Source organism: Bombus pascuorum, chromosome 17, assembly GCF_905332965.1.
Source record: "Bombus pascuorum chromosome 17, iyBomPasc1.1, whole genome shotgun sequence".
NCBI lineage: Eukaryota > Metazoa > Arthropoda > Insecta > Hymenoptera > Apidae > Bombus > Bombus pascuorum.
In genome coordinates this window covers 102,975-122,550 of record NC_083504.1, presented here as the reverse complement: position 1 = coordinate 122,550, position 19,576 = coordinate 102,975, and the positions used below count along the sequence as shown (strand labels likewise).

Below are 19,576 nucleotides of genomic sequence, written 5' to 3'. Positions count from 1 at the left end.
AAACAACAATAAGTACTAAAATAAAATGGTAAATTCGTGTAATAGAGGAATAAAATACAACATTAATTACTAAAAAAATTTTTTTAACATAATAAACTGCTTAAAACATGTTATTGAATAAAATATTAAACTTTTATAAAAAATTGCTATGTTAGTTTTTTAACATTAATTTACAAAGTGTCCGGATATTTTTAACATATCAAATTAATTTTCTTTTCAACATGAAACAACAGTTTGTTTTAAGTCAAAAGTTTTTTACCTTCTGATATCTATATACTATATGTCAATATACTGCAAAACATTTTTGTTGTTTTATCTGCATCTATTTCTGATAAAGAACCTAAAAATTAAAGTTATGCTATCGTCCGAATATTTTCAAGACTGTTTGTATGTATGTATACAATTGTATGTATGTATAATATATATGCACATATATATGCCATATGCTCATATATAGTATATAAGTAGTATGTCATATTTTACAGATATGGTATAAATATATACATACATACATAGTGATAGTATATTCATTTTGAGAAAAATAAAAATGACGCATTTGAAATATAGATTATACATGTCATGTCATAGTTAAATATAAGTATGGCGCAGGGCGTTGGCATGTGTTGTGTCTTGTCACTGTTTCGATCGATAATTAGTTTGAGTATTCAAGTTGATCACTTAATATCACCTACTTCTTGTGTTAACAAATTTTGCGCATCTTTTCTTTTATACATTACCTTTTAAAGATTGTCGCTATTACGTCCACAGAAAGGAAGGTTGACTAAAAAGGACAAAGAGATTGAGGTTATATAAGGTTTTCGTTTTGACAGACGCGAGGCGCGAGCTCCGATAACCGTGGTGGGATGGTAAAGGAGGAGATTAAAAAGTCGAACAGCAGAGAACGACGTTGTCGTTAGTTGAGTGGACTAGTTCAAGTTCGTAGCTTGCATATTTTGTTGGACTTAAGTGTTCTTGTTATTCATTATTTATTTAATGCTATAAAAAAGTTGTTTGTGTCAGATAACAGATAAAGTGAACGATTCGAAATGGATGATAAAAAAACAGGTCAGTGTATAAAAGATAAGGATTTTGTTTCAAATAGTTTTTATTAAATGTAATTTAATGTTACAATTTAATATAACAAACTATTTTTTTATATAATTGTATATGTAACAAGAACAACTGGTAACATATATGTATATTTGTAGAATTTATATTGATTTTGATATATTTATTTTATTTAAATAAAATGATATATGATTTCTATAATTCTACTTTGTCATGTATAACTGTGAAATATTGATAAACTTTGTTCAAATTCTCTTTTTCTATGTTTCATTTATTAGAACACATTGTCATGACACCAAAATGTAAGACTGCAAATTCTACAACTATTATAATAGAAAGGCAGGCTTTAGAACCGCCAACAGAAAATGGAAATGAAAACAATGTTCATATTGCTGGAGGAGATCACAAAGGAATAGTTATTAATAAACAAGCAATTGCTGGTATATAATGTTCTATGATTATTTAATATATTAAAAACAATGCTAATAGATAAAATGTTACCAATATTACAACATTAATAAAATATATCATAAAATTTTTATAGTTACAAATGGTGAAATTCATCCAGCACATCTTTGCTTACAATTCAGAGTATTCTTAGTGAGTGCCCAAAGTGGAAAACATACACAAGAATCTAGAACTCTTCAGTTTTGGTTTGTAGATACACTTTCAGAAGCTGAACACCCAAGTGTGGCACAAGAATTCTTCAGAGAATTAGTTACACCTCAAGAATTTCCAAGAGGTAAAATTTATTTAAGTAGTTGATAATGTATAAATTATAATAGTGTCTATAATCTATAATTAAACCATCAAGTTTTTATATATAGAATATTGATTTATTTTAGTATATAGGTGTAAGGTAGTTCTAATTTTGTTAAGTATTACATATTGGTAAACAACAATGATCTATTTTTATATTATCATTCTAAAAGAGTATATAGATTATTGTTTCAGGTAGTGAGAATACTGTTATAACTATAAAACGATTAAAAAATAATATAAAGTACAAATAAATATTTTCTAATATAAAAACTTTTTTTGTGCACTGTATTGCAATAGTACAATTGAGTCACCAGATATTTCTCTCAGTAGTACTATAGTAATATGTAATTATAGTATATCTAATTCCAGTAAGCTATATGGGTTTGTTACAGATTATGTTGGATTTATCAAGAAAATAATGAAACTAATGTTGCATAAGTATTCTACAATTAAAAAGATAGAAGTAGAATTAAAACAGCTTGAAGAACCAGTTAATCTTCCAACTAGACCATGTAAGTACAATATTACAATTCTTTTTAATTTTCCAATATCTTTTTAATTTTATTTATGTTTTATTTAAATTTTTGTATAGTTTAAGTAATATTTTTCTTTGTAAATGATATCATATAAGATAACAAGTAACAACTAAGTGTTCTAGTTGAAAACATCATTACTTATATACAAATCATACTCCATAACTGTATTAATTGTTTAATTTCAATATTAAAAAAATATTCTCAGACACAAATTTACTAATATATTCATTTAATCAATCATGAAAATTATTTTACACACATACTTCTTTTACATTATTAAAATAACTTCAAAGTAAAGAGTAGTACCAAGATTTATTTGATTTGATTCATTGAACTAAGTGATCTTTATTGAAAGATATTGGAGGAGTGTGTCTCAAGTATACATTACAACTGAAACTAAAGGAAATGTGTATTTAACATTTGTGCTGCTCATGTTACTTGTACATATGCACATGCTCATTCTATATGAAATAAATGTGTTATTTTTAATTTCTGTTATTCACAGCTGATACTGGTCATATACTGTTCACAGTTCTTCCATATAAGAAAATTAGTTGGAAATCAGGTTGGAGATTATGAAGAAATTACATATTTTATTACGATTTATGTTTTTTGATATTTTATATACAGGCTATTATATAAAATACAATAACAATTGAATATTTGCCGGTCAAAAACTTGAAGAAAAGTTTCTCATAGAATTTCTTTATCTATTTAGTTTTATTCTAATTTTATCGAATTTATTGCTATTTACTTTATTAGTGATAACTAGTGATAAACATATGTATGTTGAAAAAATAGTGCAAAAAGTTTTAGAAAAATAAGTAAATATAAAAGCTGTTTATCTGCACATTGACCGGTAAATACATATTTTATTGGTTCATGCAATATAGTAGTAATTATAACAACATTGGCTTAACATGATTTTTTCGCATTAATCCAATATTAAACATTTAATATATATTTTAGTGTTTATTTTATTTAATAATGAAAACAATCATTTGTGATTATTCAATTTGCTTCTTCTCTTATAAAATATGGATCGATTGACTAAAAAGAAAAATTGGATATACACCATTAGAGATATGTACATATCTTATTCATGAAGTATATCATGTTTGTAATATAAATGCATGATTATGAATGCCATAATATTGTTATTTTGTTTAATTCGAAATTTTAACACAATGTAAAACTAATTAATAGCATACATTTGAAAATAATATAATCAATTAATATGTTTAAAATATTATTATTATGTGTAAAAAAGTATATTTTTTAAGCATTTCAGAAGATTTATTTACAGTTTAACATATACATAGTGATTTTATTATACCATATGCAATATTCTTTATTGTTACTTTGATCTTAGTATAACATTAATGTGTCTATAAATAGTATTCGTGGTCACTTACTACCATATAAAATTTTTAGACTTCATTTCTATGTCATCAATTCTACAAAAAGTATTGGTAATATGAATTACGTTTTTATTCTAAGTTTGATGTCACATATGTTTAGCACACACAAGTAGATACACAAAGGCTGTAGTTCATTTTATTTATAAAAAACTGAAAAATTTATCACAAATAATTTACTTTTTAATGAGCATTTATATATATTTTGCAGAATCATGAAATATATTAATGGATATGATAATATTTAATTTTTTTGTTTGACAGTATCAACAGATGAGACAGTTATTGGTCAGCTAGTTGAACTGACTTTAGAAAAAGTGTTGGAACTTATTGAATCTGCTTATCCAAATCCAATTACAGTGACTGATATAGCAAAGTATGATCTTTACTATAAGAATTGTATTAATTATTTTTTCACTAAAATATTAATGTAATTGTAAACAATGTGTGGTAATTATTGCAGAGAACATGGTTGGGATCCTTCTGCTGTCGAAATAAAATTAAAAGAATTACAAGAGAAGGGTGTTGTTAAAGCGATGGAGCATGGAGCTTTTACTAGAGTTGTACACCAAGATACCCAAATTCAAGTAAATTTTATTTTTACTATTTTGCAATAAATTTATAGTATAGTATCAATGCACTATTTTATGTATAATTATTTGTGGTAATATTAATTACTTATTAATATTAATTAATTAGTATTATAAAATTAATTATAATTAATTAATATTAATTATTAATAATAATTATATTGGACATTATATATGAAAAATTATTGTATCTCTTTTTTTACCTTTTCTTAGGTCGTAAAACAAATGCCAACAATGGCGAGTGCAAAACAACCTACTATAGCAATTATTACTGCACAGTATTGTGAAAAGTTGGCCGTTGATTCTATGATTGAAAACAAAGAAACATTTGTTCGTTATACTACTGTTGGTAAGATATATTTCATTTAAAAACTCATAATTATTCACATAGGTTTTATGAATTAATCTTCAATTATATGGCAGAAGGAATATAAAATAATATGATATGAAAATTTATTTTCAAGATACAGGTTGCTGTTAATATTTTAATATTAAATGATTAAATATAAAGAAATGATATTGTCAAATTTTAAGATTAAAGCAGACTTTATTTACGTTTTTTTACGTTATTTAAGGTCTCTTTATCTTTTTTAGAAGTTAATGTATGTATGAGAAATTCTGAATTTCAAGTATAATTATGGCACTTTTTAGTTTATTAAAGAATTTGTATTAACTAGTTTTCATTACGGTATTATAATTATAGTATCATATATTAGTTGGCGATAAAGGTACAAAATGTACTGCCTATATATATATATATATATATATATATATATGAAAATGCATGAAACTTTAGGTACGGCAAGCTCACCTGATGCGACAGATGGAGTACCGCGAGTGACATGTCGTTTTGGTAAAGTAATTTGTAATATAGTTCCTCTTTCGTGTCAATGTCCTTTAACGTTATAGCTTGCCAATTGCTTGTATTCAGGAAGTGTCGCAATGACACTACGCTGTGAAAAATACATATTATTAGATATTTTTATTGAAATACTACTTCGACGATGCCGCAGAAACAATATACATGCCATATTGCTGTGTTGTAATGAAATTCATTCAGATTATCATCTCATGTATCATGTCTTTATCTTCAACCATTTACTTTCTCAGCAATATTAGCAAATTAAGTTAAATTTATAGCACACACATATTAAAGCCCAGTTCAGACATGCGACTATTGTCGTTGCGATCTTGCTGCGATCATATGTCCTTTTTTGCTGTATCTGTTAAGAACAGTAAAGATAAGCATATGATTGTAGTACAATCATAACAATGAAAGAGGCACGTCTGCACCAGGACTAAATGGGTATGGTTCAGAACTATCACAGGTTATATCTTTTGTTCATGTGTTTTTTGTTTATGTGTTTTGTTTGTATAAAAGATACTGTTATATCATTTTATTTCCTTCTACTTAAGACTGGTATTAACTTCTTTGAATTATTACTTCCATTTTTAAAACAAATAACTAGTTAACACTTACAAAACTAAATTTTATTTTCCGTTGCTTTTAACATAATTTTATATATAAATAAGTTTATAATATAATGATATTAATATGTGCAATATATATATATATATGCATTTTACTGTGTATTATTATCTAATTAATCCAGTACTAAATACGCAACAATATATTATACATTTTTTATTATTATTATATGTACGTTTACACATACATTGGTTACATGAATATAAATGTTTGGAAAAAACTGAATTATTTGTGGGATGTTAGTTCAATTAGTAACTTTTTCTAAAAATAGGAAGGGTGTGTAGGAATTAAATGATAAGTTTTACAACTATATTTTTTATACCAAACACAAATGTGTTATGATAGTTATTTATCACTTCTTCCATTTCAACTAAAAAAAAATTATAAAGACAAGTTGATAAGTTTTTGGTGTCTTCGCTTTATTTCTTATTGATATTCTCATACCGGAAACTTTTCAATCTGCCCTTGTATTTGATATACTGAAAAAATATATGAATTACTTATATTTATATCTAGTAATAGGTACTGAACACAATTGCATCTGTATGGAATGAGTCATTTTTAATCAATTTAGTCACATCATACATACACAAATACAATACCAGTTTTTTAATAGTAGCACAGTGCACATGTATCATACACATATTTTAAAATTACTAATGGTAGAGGATTTTTTCGATGCAAAATAAGATTATTTTTGTTATAGGTGAGTCAAATGTTTACACATTAGGTAATATTGGTGCACACAGAATTGTATGCACAAAGTTACCAACTGTAGGTCATACAAGAGAAGCAATGACTGCAGCAGGAAATACAACTACCAGATTATTAGGTAGTATTTAAATTTTTCTTGGTTTAGTTATAATTGGTACGCTTGATTATAATCAAATATTTTACTTTTTCTGTAGGTACATTTCAGAAAGTTGATTTCGTTTTCTTAATTGGAATTGGAGGAGGTGTACCACATTATACAGATTATAATAAACACGTGCGACTTGGTGATGTGGTTATATCTTATCCTGTTCCTCTTAATAAAAAGTATATTTATGTCTATTGTGAAAGTGCAAAGACAAATGAGGGTGGAGATTATCATTTTGAAACCAAAGAATATTGCCCACCAAATTTATGTCTTCAAGAAATTGCTGTTAATCTTAAAGATCAGGTAGGTTGTTACACTTTTACGCTTGATGCAGACGAGCAATTTTTGCTCGCGCGATATGGTTGGATCATATGTCTTTTTCTGTTTTCCCAATTACGTACATCGAAGATAGGCATATGATCGCACCGATATCGCGTGGACAAAAGTCGTTTGTCTGCATGGGTCCTTAAATTTGTAACAAGAATCTAGTATAGTTATTAATGATTCTCACTAGTCAGAGAATGAGACAAATCCTCCATGGCAAACGTACCTGAAGGAAGGTTCAGATATTTTAACCAATCAGACGGAGCATGATTTTAAACCACCTCCACCAGAGTCTGATAAGTTATACATGGCTATTGGCGAAAGAGATGTTATTGAAGTTGCACATCCTACTGCACCTGCAGATGCGGCGAATAAAAGGTTATTGCTGTTTAATATGTCATTTTTAGTATATAAGATTATTATTTTTCAGCATATAATTATAATTATGACCTAAGTAAATATACATGTATATTCTTTTAAAGTCATACAATCTTATAAAATTTTCAGCAGTGTTTTCTGTTTCAAATATAGTAAATGTAGACAAAGGGCACTTAACTTTAAAATATACTGTGAAGGACACTCTCCTGAGTTATCTCTGTAAGGTTTTAGCTGCCGCTCGTTATTTCTTAAAAGGTTACTAACAAAAAAGGATTGATGAAAAGGAATGTATGGTAAAGAAACACTACGCGCGTTGATTGCTCGCTCTATTCGTTTGTAAAAATCTAGTCCAATCCAATTTAAATTCTACATGTGTGCAAGGAATTTTTAAGGAAAAAGAGTTTTGGTCAAAAATCGGGTCTCTTTTGCTTGTGGAATTGATATTGGGTTGGATTAGATTTTTACAAGCGAGCGAGCAACGCACACGATGTTTCTATGAAATGAAGACTGGGACATAAGCGCGACTATCGCGTCGGTTACAATCACATACGTATATTTACATATAGGCAGAATGCAATGTACATAGTAGTAGTAATATATTTCTGCTAATAACTTTTTGAAGAATAACGAGTGACGATTAAAACTTTCTGAGTGTCCTTGATAATATATGTCAAGATAAAGGTCATTAATGCTAGGTCCCCTTTTGTTAACATTTATCATTATGTTCTTTTATGTCCAGAACAAATGGCTGTCCACGAATTCACTTAGCACCTGTAGCATCTGGTAGACATATTGCACGGGATGATCAGCTTAGACAGAAATTTGCAGCCCGATTTGGAGCCCTTGCCTTTGATGCAGAGATGGATGCTGTAGTCGAAAGTATTTTGGGTAATTGTCGTGAAAGTTTTGCCGTTATTCGTGGTATTTCTGATTATAAAGATGGCTCTCGTATAAAGGAATGGCAGCCTTACGCGTCCTTAGCTGCTGCTAGTGTAATGAAATCTATTATTTGTGCTATGGACCCACCTACTAATGTGTAATACATAATTTCTGATGCTCGTTTTATTTCATTCCGGACAGCATTTTATGTGATAGTTGGTAAAAGTATCATCATTTCGTGTCTTTTATATCGTATCGTCGATTTTTCAGTGCAAAGTGGACCAACTTCTTTTATTGGTTAAGAGCAATCGTTGTTTCAATTAGCGCACAAACAGCATAATTCAGAATTACTTAAGGAATAGTTTTTTCTTCTTTTTCTCTTGTATTTTTTAAATCGTATTTAATGTGATATGGATCAGTTATTTACTTGATAAGCAGGAGAAAATAAGATCGTGACCAAATATATAATGGTCATAAAGTAAGATGCACCAAGTGCATTTTAATTAAAGAGAATTATAGTTAATATGAATGATTTTAATCTAGTGACTTTAGAATCAAGGACAATTCAATTTCACGTTTCCAAATCGTTTTCAAAGAATTTCCAAACTGCTAAAAAGATGGAATATGTATTTGATTGATAAAAGTGCTAGCTTACTTTTAAAATTTATTTCAATATGGCTATTTGAAAAATATTTTTACAATTTTTATATCTAAATATAACTTCAATATTATTTAATAATATATTTATAATATCGATGCATCGATTATTGCTACACTTATTCATTTTCTAACGTATTATAACATCAATTTTATATAATGTGATGGAATATTAATGTATGGTTTTGCAGAATTATTCATATAGTCTTTGTACTTTTCATATCTTGCCTATTGCCTATTGTATTTATTTAAGTATAATATCGAGAAATTTGTATGTACTCAAGAAAAATCAGTTCAATGATTCTAAAATTGGTGCCATCTTTATCCTTTCGAACACAAGATTATCAAAAAATGTTTACATAATGGATTTTTTTGAAATGAAGGAACTATACTTTTGAAATAATTACGTAATTTAAATTATAACAATGAGGCTCTTGATTATCAAATATTAGCAGACAGGATCCGAAATAACGTAGGTGTGGGAACCACAGAAAGCTTTAAATAAAGTCACGGTATAGTCAGCAAAATAATTTAGATGTAGAATATATCTAAGAGTAAGGGCAGAAAATACATTTGGCAGTATTTATCTGAACACAATCAAATTATCATTCAAAAAGTAATTGTCCTACAAACTATTATATGTTTGTCAGAGTATATTACCATTTCACACAAGTCTGTCCGCTTTCTCCATGGAGCGTATAGTAAATATATCTATACATTCAAATTTGATGAAAGGAAGAAATATAAATAAATAATGCCGCCCAAAACTTTAATCGTATTTCAAAGGAGGTTAAGAATTTGATCTTAATAGTTATATTATTAATTATTATTATAAAATATGTTTGTTTTCTAATGTGTTATGATTTTGAATGAAAGATGTATGATTTTGAAACAAGTATAGATTTTTGTTTCTTAACAAATTTTAATTTGATTCCTGAGTTACAGCAAAATATTTGCATATACAGGCTGTGTCCTCTAGGATTAATCACTATTTTTCAGACATTTCTAATAATTCATCAAAGAAATGTTTTGAACAAAAGTTAGTAAGTTTTCGGTTCACTACATATTTGCATATTAAAAATTTCCAAAAATTTTTTCCAATAAAAAAGTCAAGAGCACCATATGTTTTGAATTTCATGGAGTTGTAGTTTGCGTCAAAATGAATTCAACGGTCTACTATAGAATGACTGAGATGACTTTGCATTCAGAAACTAATAAATTAAACAAATCTAACGATAACAATCATACCGTTTTGCATTACACGTTACAATGTACTATTACTAAATTTCTGATTTTCAGCTCATTTCAAAGTTAGTTCAAGATGATAGTATAGTAGGTCGTTGAATTCGTCTTGATGTCAATTATAATTCTGTGAAGTCCAAAATATATGGTGCTATTTAAAGAAGTCAACAATTTTTTGGAAATGTTTAATATCCAAATGTGTAGCACATTGAAAACTGATTAACTTTTGCTCAGCAAATTTTTTGGTAGATTGTCGAAAATACCTAAAAGATGGTGTTTAATCTTAGATATATCCTGTATAGAATATACGCTATATAAAATATAATAATATTAAAAACGTGTACATATTTATATTATAATAACTCATTTCTAAATTATGAAATATTTTGTTTTAGTATATGATTTCTGAGTGCAGAAATCGATATATTTATTTTTATAATGTTCTTTATAAAGTTTATTATTATTTTGCTATTACGTTGCTGTCGCTACTTTGACATTTGTAAATGTACATCTATTTTTTTTTACTCAGAATTCTTAACGTAGACCAATTTTTATTCAACTACAATTATATAATTAGCACTTTAACATAAATGGTAACATGGAGAAAAGATGTTGGTCAGGATATGTAGAATGCTGGATAGAACTCATTTTTTTCTGCAAAGTTTGTTAAAATGTGTCTATTGTTGTTACAGCATATTTAAAATCTGTTACAACTTTATAGTTTATCTTTTTGTACTATATTTAGAGATACACATAATTTGTCATGTACATATTTTGTATATTTATGAAATAGATCATCTTTACATGTTTCCAAATGATAAACGATTCGCTACAGATGGTTGTGATTACATGTTTGTGCTTCATTATCTTAAAATCAGCTTAACTGTTTCCTCTTCTTGCTATTGCATATTCATATATTCCAATTGTATAGCCCTACAAAATCAAATTGTTGATACATATAATAAATCGGTACACATTCTCATAAGTAAACAATATATAATATTTAAATGTTTTTGTTATCATTTTAAACAATTATTATTTAAAAATGAGTATAAATTTTAGAGTCAAATGAAGTACGTGTGGAATTTCCTTTATATTATGTGTCTTTTTCACTTTTACGGTGGATAGTTTATGAGATATCAATACATACATAGCCAATATTATTAAATTATATTTATATTTCAGAAGTAACTATTTGTGGATATATATGTATGTATTTTAAAAGATATCGTTTTTTAAAATTATTAGATACCGTTAATCAGAGATTTCACGGTCATTGTATGTGTAAAATAAGACTTTTATTTTTCATATATAGTTTTCTTCGTTGCTTCTGTGCAATATATTGTTGCACCTCGCACATATAAATTTTTTCCTTATTTTAAATCGTACTTTTCCATCTATTTTCTTTGATTCTGTCTCCTCTATCACGTTGCCAAAGTAGATTATGTCTATGATAAATAATCCAAAGTCTAATTTTAATAGATTTAACCAAATTTTATCAATTAACCGAATTATTATGAATTATGCATTTTTCTAACACAGAGTATAAAAGTATTATAAATATTTTAAATTTGCTAGATTTGATTTTCAGTTTTGTTCTAACTTCTTTGGTGCGATTAAACGTTTGGGCGATGATATATGCACCAAATATATTAAAAATTGTACAATTAATTAACATTAATTAAAGTGCCAATGTGTTCAATATATTTGGGTAGTGCAGAAATAAGATAGGTTTTTCTGGAAGATGAACGAATATCTTTATGTTATCATTCAATTCTATCTCGATCCATTTGTTTCATCACTACTGTAATTTATTTGGTATTAGAAGCAATTGTTACAGTAATAATTATATATAACAATATTTGGGAAGAAATAAGTTTTTTCTTTCGAGAATGTTTTATTCGTTTATCTTCTAGATTAATATTGCTGTCGTCTGCATTAGAGACCAACATTACTGAATTCTACTGCCTATTTGAAATTCCAATATGGATATTCAAATACTTGAAAATTGTTTTAAAAAGAATTCGATAATATCTAAGCTTTGTTAATAACTTTAAATGTAATTTCCTCGCATTTTATCGTCTTTATAGATTCTAAAGCACAGGGTAGTATACGAGAACTCTATATTTAAGTGACATTGAAATATTCAATTCGAGCATAAATCTAAAAACTTAGGAAAGTAGTATATATACATTTAAATATACCTACATACGTATCGTTAGTAGCATTAAAACCTTCCAATTCTAACATCATGGTGATAATCTGCAAATTTTACAAGTGACATTGGTCGAGTTATTTCAATGATACTTGACCGCTAATCAAAAGTCATTATTTATTTATTTATTTATTTATTTATTCATTCATTCATCCTTTACATTTGAAACAATTGCATTGTTTGGCGCGTTCCACTAAATTGTTAAAATACGTCTAGGGAATTTTACTTTTCTTTCGAAAATGCTATTTTATATTGTTTTAAATATATGCGCGCGTGGACGTGCAAACAGAGGAAAAAGATAACGATGTGTAAAAGATTTCTAACGGTAGGAAGGGCCTCAGGTCAATTTAATCGATGAAAAGTATCACTTGTTGCGTAGAAGCACATTTTTAAGAAAATTCTATGAAATATAGAGAGTATCAGCTATCAAATATATATGTACGTATTATTATGAATATAGTCAAATACGTATAGGTATATATCTCTATTTCAAATATTTAGTATATGATACATAATATAATATATAAATCGTGAATTCTATTACGTGGTGAAACATTAAATTCAATTTACCTGATAATACAGATTCCTATGTAAGGCCTAAATATTATGTACGAAAGGAACAAAACTTTGTTACATATTGTGTTTTAAGCGACGAGGTTTTCAACCTCGAGCTTCCAAAATATCTATGTATTTACATATATTTACGTTAGTATTACGCGCTTTCAACACTAGTCGCACTATTGTGTTTTCCGTCTATTTATATGTAGGTATGTTTTAAATTGCAAATACTACTGCATACGCATACATATATAGTGTATAACTACGTCCATTTAATTTATATTTCAAAGAAATTTTATTAGCATCTATAATGAACATATAATCGCAATGGATTTCAATTTTGTCCGTTCAGAGAAATGATTTCGAATATTAGCATCTCATTTCGATGTCTAAGCCACAGAAACTGTTTTCTCCATTATTTCACGCCGTTTCGCAAACTGAACGTTTATACGATTCCAGTTTAACAACTGGCAAATGTACTTGTGAATGCTTATTTAGTACATAGTGTGCGATGAAGTGAGCTTGAAGACTTCAGAAATGAGAAATTTATGCTTCTAGCTTGTAATCCGAGTAGTCTTCCGGCCAAAAAATTATTAATCACGAATGTCTTTAAGTAAGACCTTGGCATTTGAGTTTTGGTGTTATCTGTCTCGAATACGAAAAAATGCCTGATGTGGTCAGATGGTAAAATGGGTATTACCAAAATGTTTTCACAATACGTTTCTCTGATATCTTTCTCTAATTTAAGTAGACACATTTATTATGGGAAAGCTATGCATATATGTGTAAGATAAGTCGAGTTGTTTTCCAAATTTTCGAATGTTTCTTTACTAGATACGAAACTCTTTTGCTTTTTTATTTGTCGTTTTTCTTTTCTTTTATCAAGATTATCGCTTCTTTAGGGACTTTCAATTTGTTTCTTACGAATTGATATTAAATTCATTCTTTTATGATTAAGAATTACTCATTTGAATCTAATAAACATCTAAATCTAACAAAATTCCATTAGAAGTTATTTAGGTAATTTTAATAAATAATTTCGACAAATACATAATAGAAAATAAAGAGTTGAGTTTACATTTTTCTCGACGATAATTTTACAATTTGATTTTTCTAAAATAGAATGTTCACCTACATGTACTTCGTATCACGTTCGATTATCTATATATTGAGATTATACAGGGTGTCCTAATATTGACAATAAAACCAATACATAAAATAATAAGTGGAAAATATAGAATAATTTGCTTTTCATCTGATGCTTTGTTTTCGAGAAAATTGTTCTTGAAAATTATTATTATTTGTTTTTGAATATAAGTAAACAATCAGCAGGAGGGTATTCTACGTGCGGAAATAAATGTAAAATGTTGAATAATATTTTTCGTTTAAGATCAAGTTTCCAAGAAAATAGACTCTGAACATGTGTAGGTCAGAATTGGCCTTTTTGCCACTCCGATGCATTTTTCTATTGTTCTCTTCAAGCATTTCTCCCATATCTTGCTCAAGGCTGGGAGTATGCTTATCAGCCGGTACGCGTTTGGAAATCTGGGGTCCTTACCCGGCTTCCTAAGGAGTATCACTCTGGCCGTTTTCCAGCATTTAGGGATCCGTCCTGAGTCGGTGATGTTTAATACGCTGGTCACGAGCTCGCTCCTCCGGCTCGCTATCAGCCTCACGATCTCGCCTGGGACACTGTCTACTCCCACGGCCTTCCGTGTTTATCCTTCCGGCGATGTCAACGACGTCGGCTTTGTCGATTACGATGCTATTGCTTCCTCCTTCGTCCTCCGTTGTCTCTTCGTAGCCCTCGTAACGAGAAGGTCTGTGTTCCACAGTGAACAGCCTGTTTAGGACTGCTTCCACCATGTCGATCGGCATATCGTTCGCCGGCCCCTTGCTCTTACACCTATTCATGACCGTGCGATAGGGTTTGACCCAAGGGTCGCTTTCCAGTAATCCAGTATCTTACACCAGTTTTCACCTCCATCTCGCTGTTGTCTTTGATCCCAAGTTGATCCTCTAGGTCTATCGCTAGTTCCTCCTTGCTCACGAGCGGATCTATATCTTTGATCTCGACGGAGGTCTTGTCGCGCATTGGTAACGCTCTCACCTTGCCGCCTAGGGCCATGTTCATATCCGCCGCGATCTTTTTGACGTCGCTCCCTGCCTTCAGCTCGATCAGAATGTCTCCTGCTCTGGTCCTTCTGATTCCGTTACTCTCCTTTAGGGCCTCCGTCGCACCCATCATCTCCTTGTAGACCTGGATCCACTCCTTACCTTGTCTTATTTTGACGAGGATGGCTTCGGGCTTGTTGCGTACCCTCTTCGGCCTCTCCGGCATATTTGGCCTGTCCACGGCCGTGTCACGTAAAAAATTAAGATAAAAACAAGAAACTTGTTTTTTGTGAACAGGAGATTGAGTTCTTTATTTTTTTTTCTCAATTTATACAATATCGTTTTCGGTTCGCGATGATACAATTTTTTTTTAGTACTTAAGTTAGTTAAGAAATTTTCTTTAGACTGCTGGATGATTTGGAAGGGAGCATTTATATTCCTTTATTCGTTGGAGTGGGAGAAGTCTTTGGTCGTACATATATTTCGCAAAAAGGCCTAGAGTGACCGAATGCCATCCAGCCGCCTGGGAACGGATGCTGACAGGGCGGTCACACGCGATAAGGCGCTCGGAATTTTATTATCATAGTTGCTTGAATTTCGCATGTGACAATATTGTCGTCATCGTCGTCCTTAACCTCGGCCGTTGCTCTGTTCATCATGGCCTTCCTCTTGAGGCATTTCCTTGTTACTGTCACCTTGCTACCGCTATCCGACATTTCTGCTGGTGTGTCCAGCTCCGATGCGCTGGTTACCTCGTCCTTCGCGCCCTTCAACGGGCTTCTGGCCAGGCTTCTCGTTGGCCTGAACACTCTCTCCTCTTCCGATGTCTTTCTCGTATATTTCACGATCTTATCGCCTTTCAAGGTTTCTTCCTTGACGATTCGGATTTCCTTTTCGCCGGGCGGAGTTGCTCCTTTCGTTGTTGGAGTGGGCACTCCGACTTCCCCGATGATCTCCGCGATGTCCTCGTTGAACTTCAAGTATCTCCTCGTAGTTATCTTGGGTCCATTCTCCTGCTTCGCAACCCTGGTTGCTATTTGGTCCACGGTTGTGGTTACCGAACGAGAGGAGGCCCTGGGATCGACATTCCCCTCGTCGTTCGTCCAGTCGCTTGATGACCGTCGGGTCGAGCCTGGGACGCTACTCGAATCACCGACGGGGCCTGGAGGCTCCGAAACCCCCTGAGCCATAAGTTTATTTCCCTTGTTTGTCTTATCCATATTGTTTTTGTTTGATAAAAAAGAGAATGTCCGTTAACGTAGCCGGTCGTTGTATAATCATCCTGTATCCTTCGAAACGTATACAAGCCGTATCCAAGAAACTTGTCAATGTCGTAAAATCGTCGATCGGAGTTCTTATAGTTAAAATTTAATTCTAACTTGATCTTTAATAATTAATTTCTACCTTAATTCTAACGATTAATTCTAACTTTAATCTTAATAATTAATTTTAATTCTACTTTAATCTTAATAGTCTTAGTTATCATTTTTAGAAATTTAATCTTAACTTATAACCTTAATTTTATTTTAATTCTAACTTTAATCCTAATAATTGATTTTAATTCTACTTTTAATCTTAATTATCGTTTCAAAAATTTAATCTTAATTTTTAATCTTAGTTATCATTTTTAAAATTTTTATCTTGACTTATAGCCTTAATTTTATTTTTTATCCGTGTGCGCGTCGACTATGTGTGTGCAAAATCCAATTTCTTTCGTCTTAGCTCGACACTAGTTAATTAAATTACGTTTAAAGTATGCATTTATAGTATACATTTATAGTATCGGTTTTACCATCGAGTTCGGCTCTATACATCGCGTACTCCAGGTCAGAATTGGCCTGGTGCAGGTGTAATAGATTAATTTTCAAATTACTTGGAAATGAAGAGTTTTCCGAAAAAAATATTATTTTACATTTTTAACTTATTTTCATCTGTAGAGTAGCCTCTTATCGATTATTCGTTCCTATCTAGCTTGAAAGTAGTCAAGATTAAATATAGTTGACATATGTTCAAGTTCGATTTTTTTGAAAGCAGGCATCATATGAAAAAATCTTTTTCTATATTTTCCATTTGCTTTTTCGCGTAGAATCATTTCCTTGTCGATTGTACCACCAATGCTGAGACATCTTGTATACAAATATTAGAATTTATATATTTAGGTGTCATTAATTTCGCGAAATTAATTTCTACGTATTGTTACTTTGAAATAAAATTTTATAATATTGCACTGACTATAGAGAACAGAATTACAAAATTTTAAAAAAGCTGATCGTATTTAAAGTTATGAATTATTCGACAAATATTCTGGTTGTACCCATGACCAATGGCATTTTGCTAGAATTGTAATGTCTACAGGGGAAAAGTAAAGAAATTGTTGTATCTAATAGTAAGTTACTTCACCGCGGAAGAGAAACTGTGATACTATCTGGACTTTTCTGCGTGAAGTAAGATAATAGGTGGAAAGAGCCATAGTATAAAATAAATCGGTTCCATAGCATTTGATTTTGTTACGAAATAGATCGTTAAGGAAGTATTGTAAAACTGAAAAACAGAAGAACGAACGTATCGCTGAAGTCTTATTAGAAGAAGTTCAATAGAGATATATAGTAAGCTCTGGAAGCAAAGAACCAAACAGTATCGTATACTTTTGTTTATTACGAGCATTTTTTATTACAATTAATTTTTTCTTAAAAATGGTGATGACAATTATGCAATAATATTGTACGTAAAAGTGTTACACATGATGTGTTTATCAAGTAAAATTTGATATTTAGTTGCATACAATCTGTACAATAACAAATTGTCTTTATCGGTTGAATGATTAGAAGAAATTTTAACTTTAAATTTTATTCCATGTTTTAACATATTAATATAGTAGAAATATATATTAGGAGTGATAAATAATTTTTTAAAAACAGTTTAATATATAAATACTTTATAAACACATCGTGTAATTTACGTTTTTCTGTAATGCAATGTTGCAAAAACTGCATGTATTGTTACATAACTCTTATGTAAGTTATAGACAACTACTTTTAGTTTAAATTAATGAAAACTTTTCGTGGTGTAAAATTCACTTTTATGTAATAAGAGCTCTGGTATTTGATGGAAAAATCGTTTCAATAAATAGAGGTCCATTGTTCTTATGTTTATTAACATATTCATGTCCAATTAAGATTCCTTTATAGTAATTCCTATTTCGCTATAATTAATCTAAATATCTTCAATAGTTTGTTAAAACAATTTGATAGCATTGAAACTTTAAGAAGAGATTAATTTCTTTCTTTATAGTGGTCTCTTTATCTTTAACTTTTTATAACAAAAGATTTGAAGGAAAAAAAGTGATTAGCAAGCCGGATAATAAATTGTATATATTTATGATGAATTTTTGACTAATTATTTGCTTTCATATAATTCTTGTATGTTCATGTCATACGTTAGTTTTAATACTGAATCAAATACCTAAAACCAAATTATCTTTATTTATCTAAAATATTATAACAATCATTTTACTATCTCATTACGTTACTCAAGTGTAACACACCGAATTTGATAAAATTTTATTACCTCTAGTGTAATAAAAATTCTCATCCCAAAGATGTTTTGTATTGTTGCATTCTATTGTAAGCGGCGCACACGGTGGACATTTGCCATAATTGGTTTGGATTTATACAAATATGCTATAATTGACATCGATGCTTTGTCTTGAATAAATTCCCACATATTTTAGGAAATACGTTTTCAACATCAACTTTGGACAGTTGTTTTCGCCTTCTTTATATTATACAAATTATATAAATAACAGTAATACGTGTTGAATATTTTTGCTATAATATGTGTCTAGTAAATTTCATCAAAATCGGTATGTTACACTTGAGTGATGTTCCTTGTTAGTGACATTTAATTCTAAATGTTCAAATTGAATTATTATTTATGTTACGTCGCGTGAGATGGTCCGCGCGACATCCCTTATGGTCAGGCCGCCTAGGCCTACCCATCGTCACAGTGACCCGTATTAGGCCCAAGGAACCCCCATAAACCACATCTGTTAACCATTAAGTTACAGTCACATAAACAGCGACAGTTTATGGAAGGTCCCAAAAGTCCGTTAGTTAATTGCACATCCTCGCTAATTGCGAAGAAAGCAGATGTGCCCTGCGAAACTGCTGGGTTTTCCGCAAGAACAAGGACACTCATGAGCCAAATGTGCAGGAGACTTTCTCCTCATATGGTATTTATTAACATTGGCCATAACCAATGGGCATCGCGGATCGTTACCCTCACTATTCTACCCAAAAGAGTAAACAGCGAATCCGCGTCCTTAGTTCAGAAGAACACACCCTCACCGAGTTTTCCTCAGTAAGAGCAGTAGAGCAGACAGTCAGTCAGGTTCTCGGGCTATAACGCGCTAACACCTAAACCCTCGGGTAAGATCTAAAAATAATTTCTGTAAGCCCCACGTTTTGTTAATGGTGATAAATAAATA

General features: G+C 30.1%; 1 protein-coding gene across 5 annotated transcripts; it reads left to right on the top strand.

The window, feature by feature from the left end:
• Nucleotides 1-564: 564 nt before the first annotated feature.
• On the top strand, nucleotides 565-18,232 carry LOC132915411 (uncharacterized). Of its 5 annotated transcripts, none has more exons than XR_009659854.1 (14): nucleotides 565-1,065; nucleotides 1,347-1,508; nucleotides 1,613-1,810; nucleotides 2,223-2,342; nucleotides 2,872-2,931; nucleotides 4,049-4,160; nucleotides 4,248-4,371; nucleotides 4,588-4,723; nucleotides 5,171-5,227; nucleotides 6,570-6,695; nucleotides 6,772-7,025; nucleotides 7,237-7,424; nucleotides 8,164-14,403; nucleotides 16,917-18,232. XR_009659854.1 is itself a non-coding variant. In XM_060975199.1 (14 exons), the coding sequence occupies exons 2-14, from the start codon at nucleotides 1,047-1,049 to the stop codon at nucleotides 8,462-8,464; spliced, it is 1,857 nt and encodes a 618-aa protein (XP_060831182.1). In that variant the 5' UTR covers nucleotides 565-935; nucleotides 1,021-1,046; the 3' UTR covers nucleotides 8,465-13,833. The 5 variants fall into 5 exon arrangements, 4 of the variants coding, with proteins under 4 accessions (XP_060831182.1, XP_060831184.1, XP_060831183.1 ...); XM_060975199.1 differs by lacking the exon at nucleotides 16,917-18,232 and having other exon boundaries at nucleotides 565-935; nucleotides 1,021-1,065; nucleotides 8,164-13,833; XM_060975201.1 differs by lacking the exons at nucleotides 2,872-2,931; nucleotides 16,917-18,232 and having other exon boundaries at nucleotides 568-1,065; nucleotides 8,164-13,833.
• Nucleotides 18,233-19,576: the final 1,344 nt, after the last annotated feature.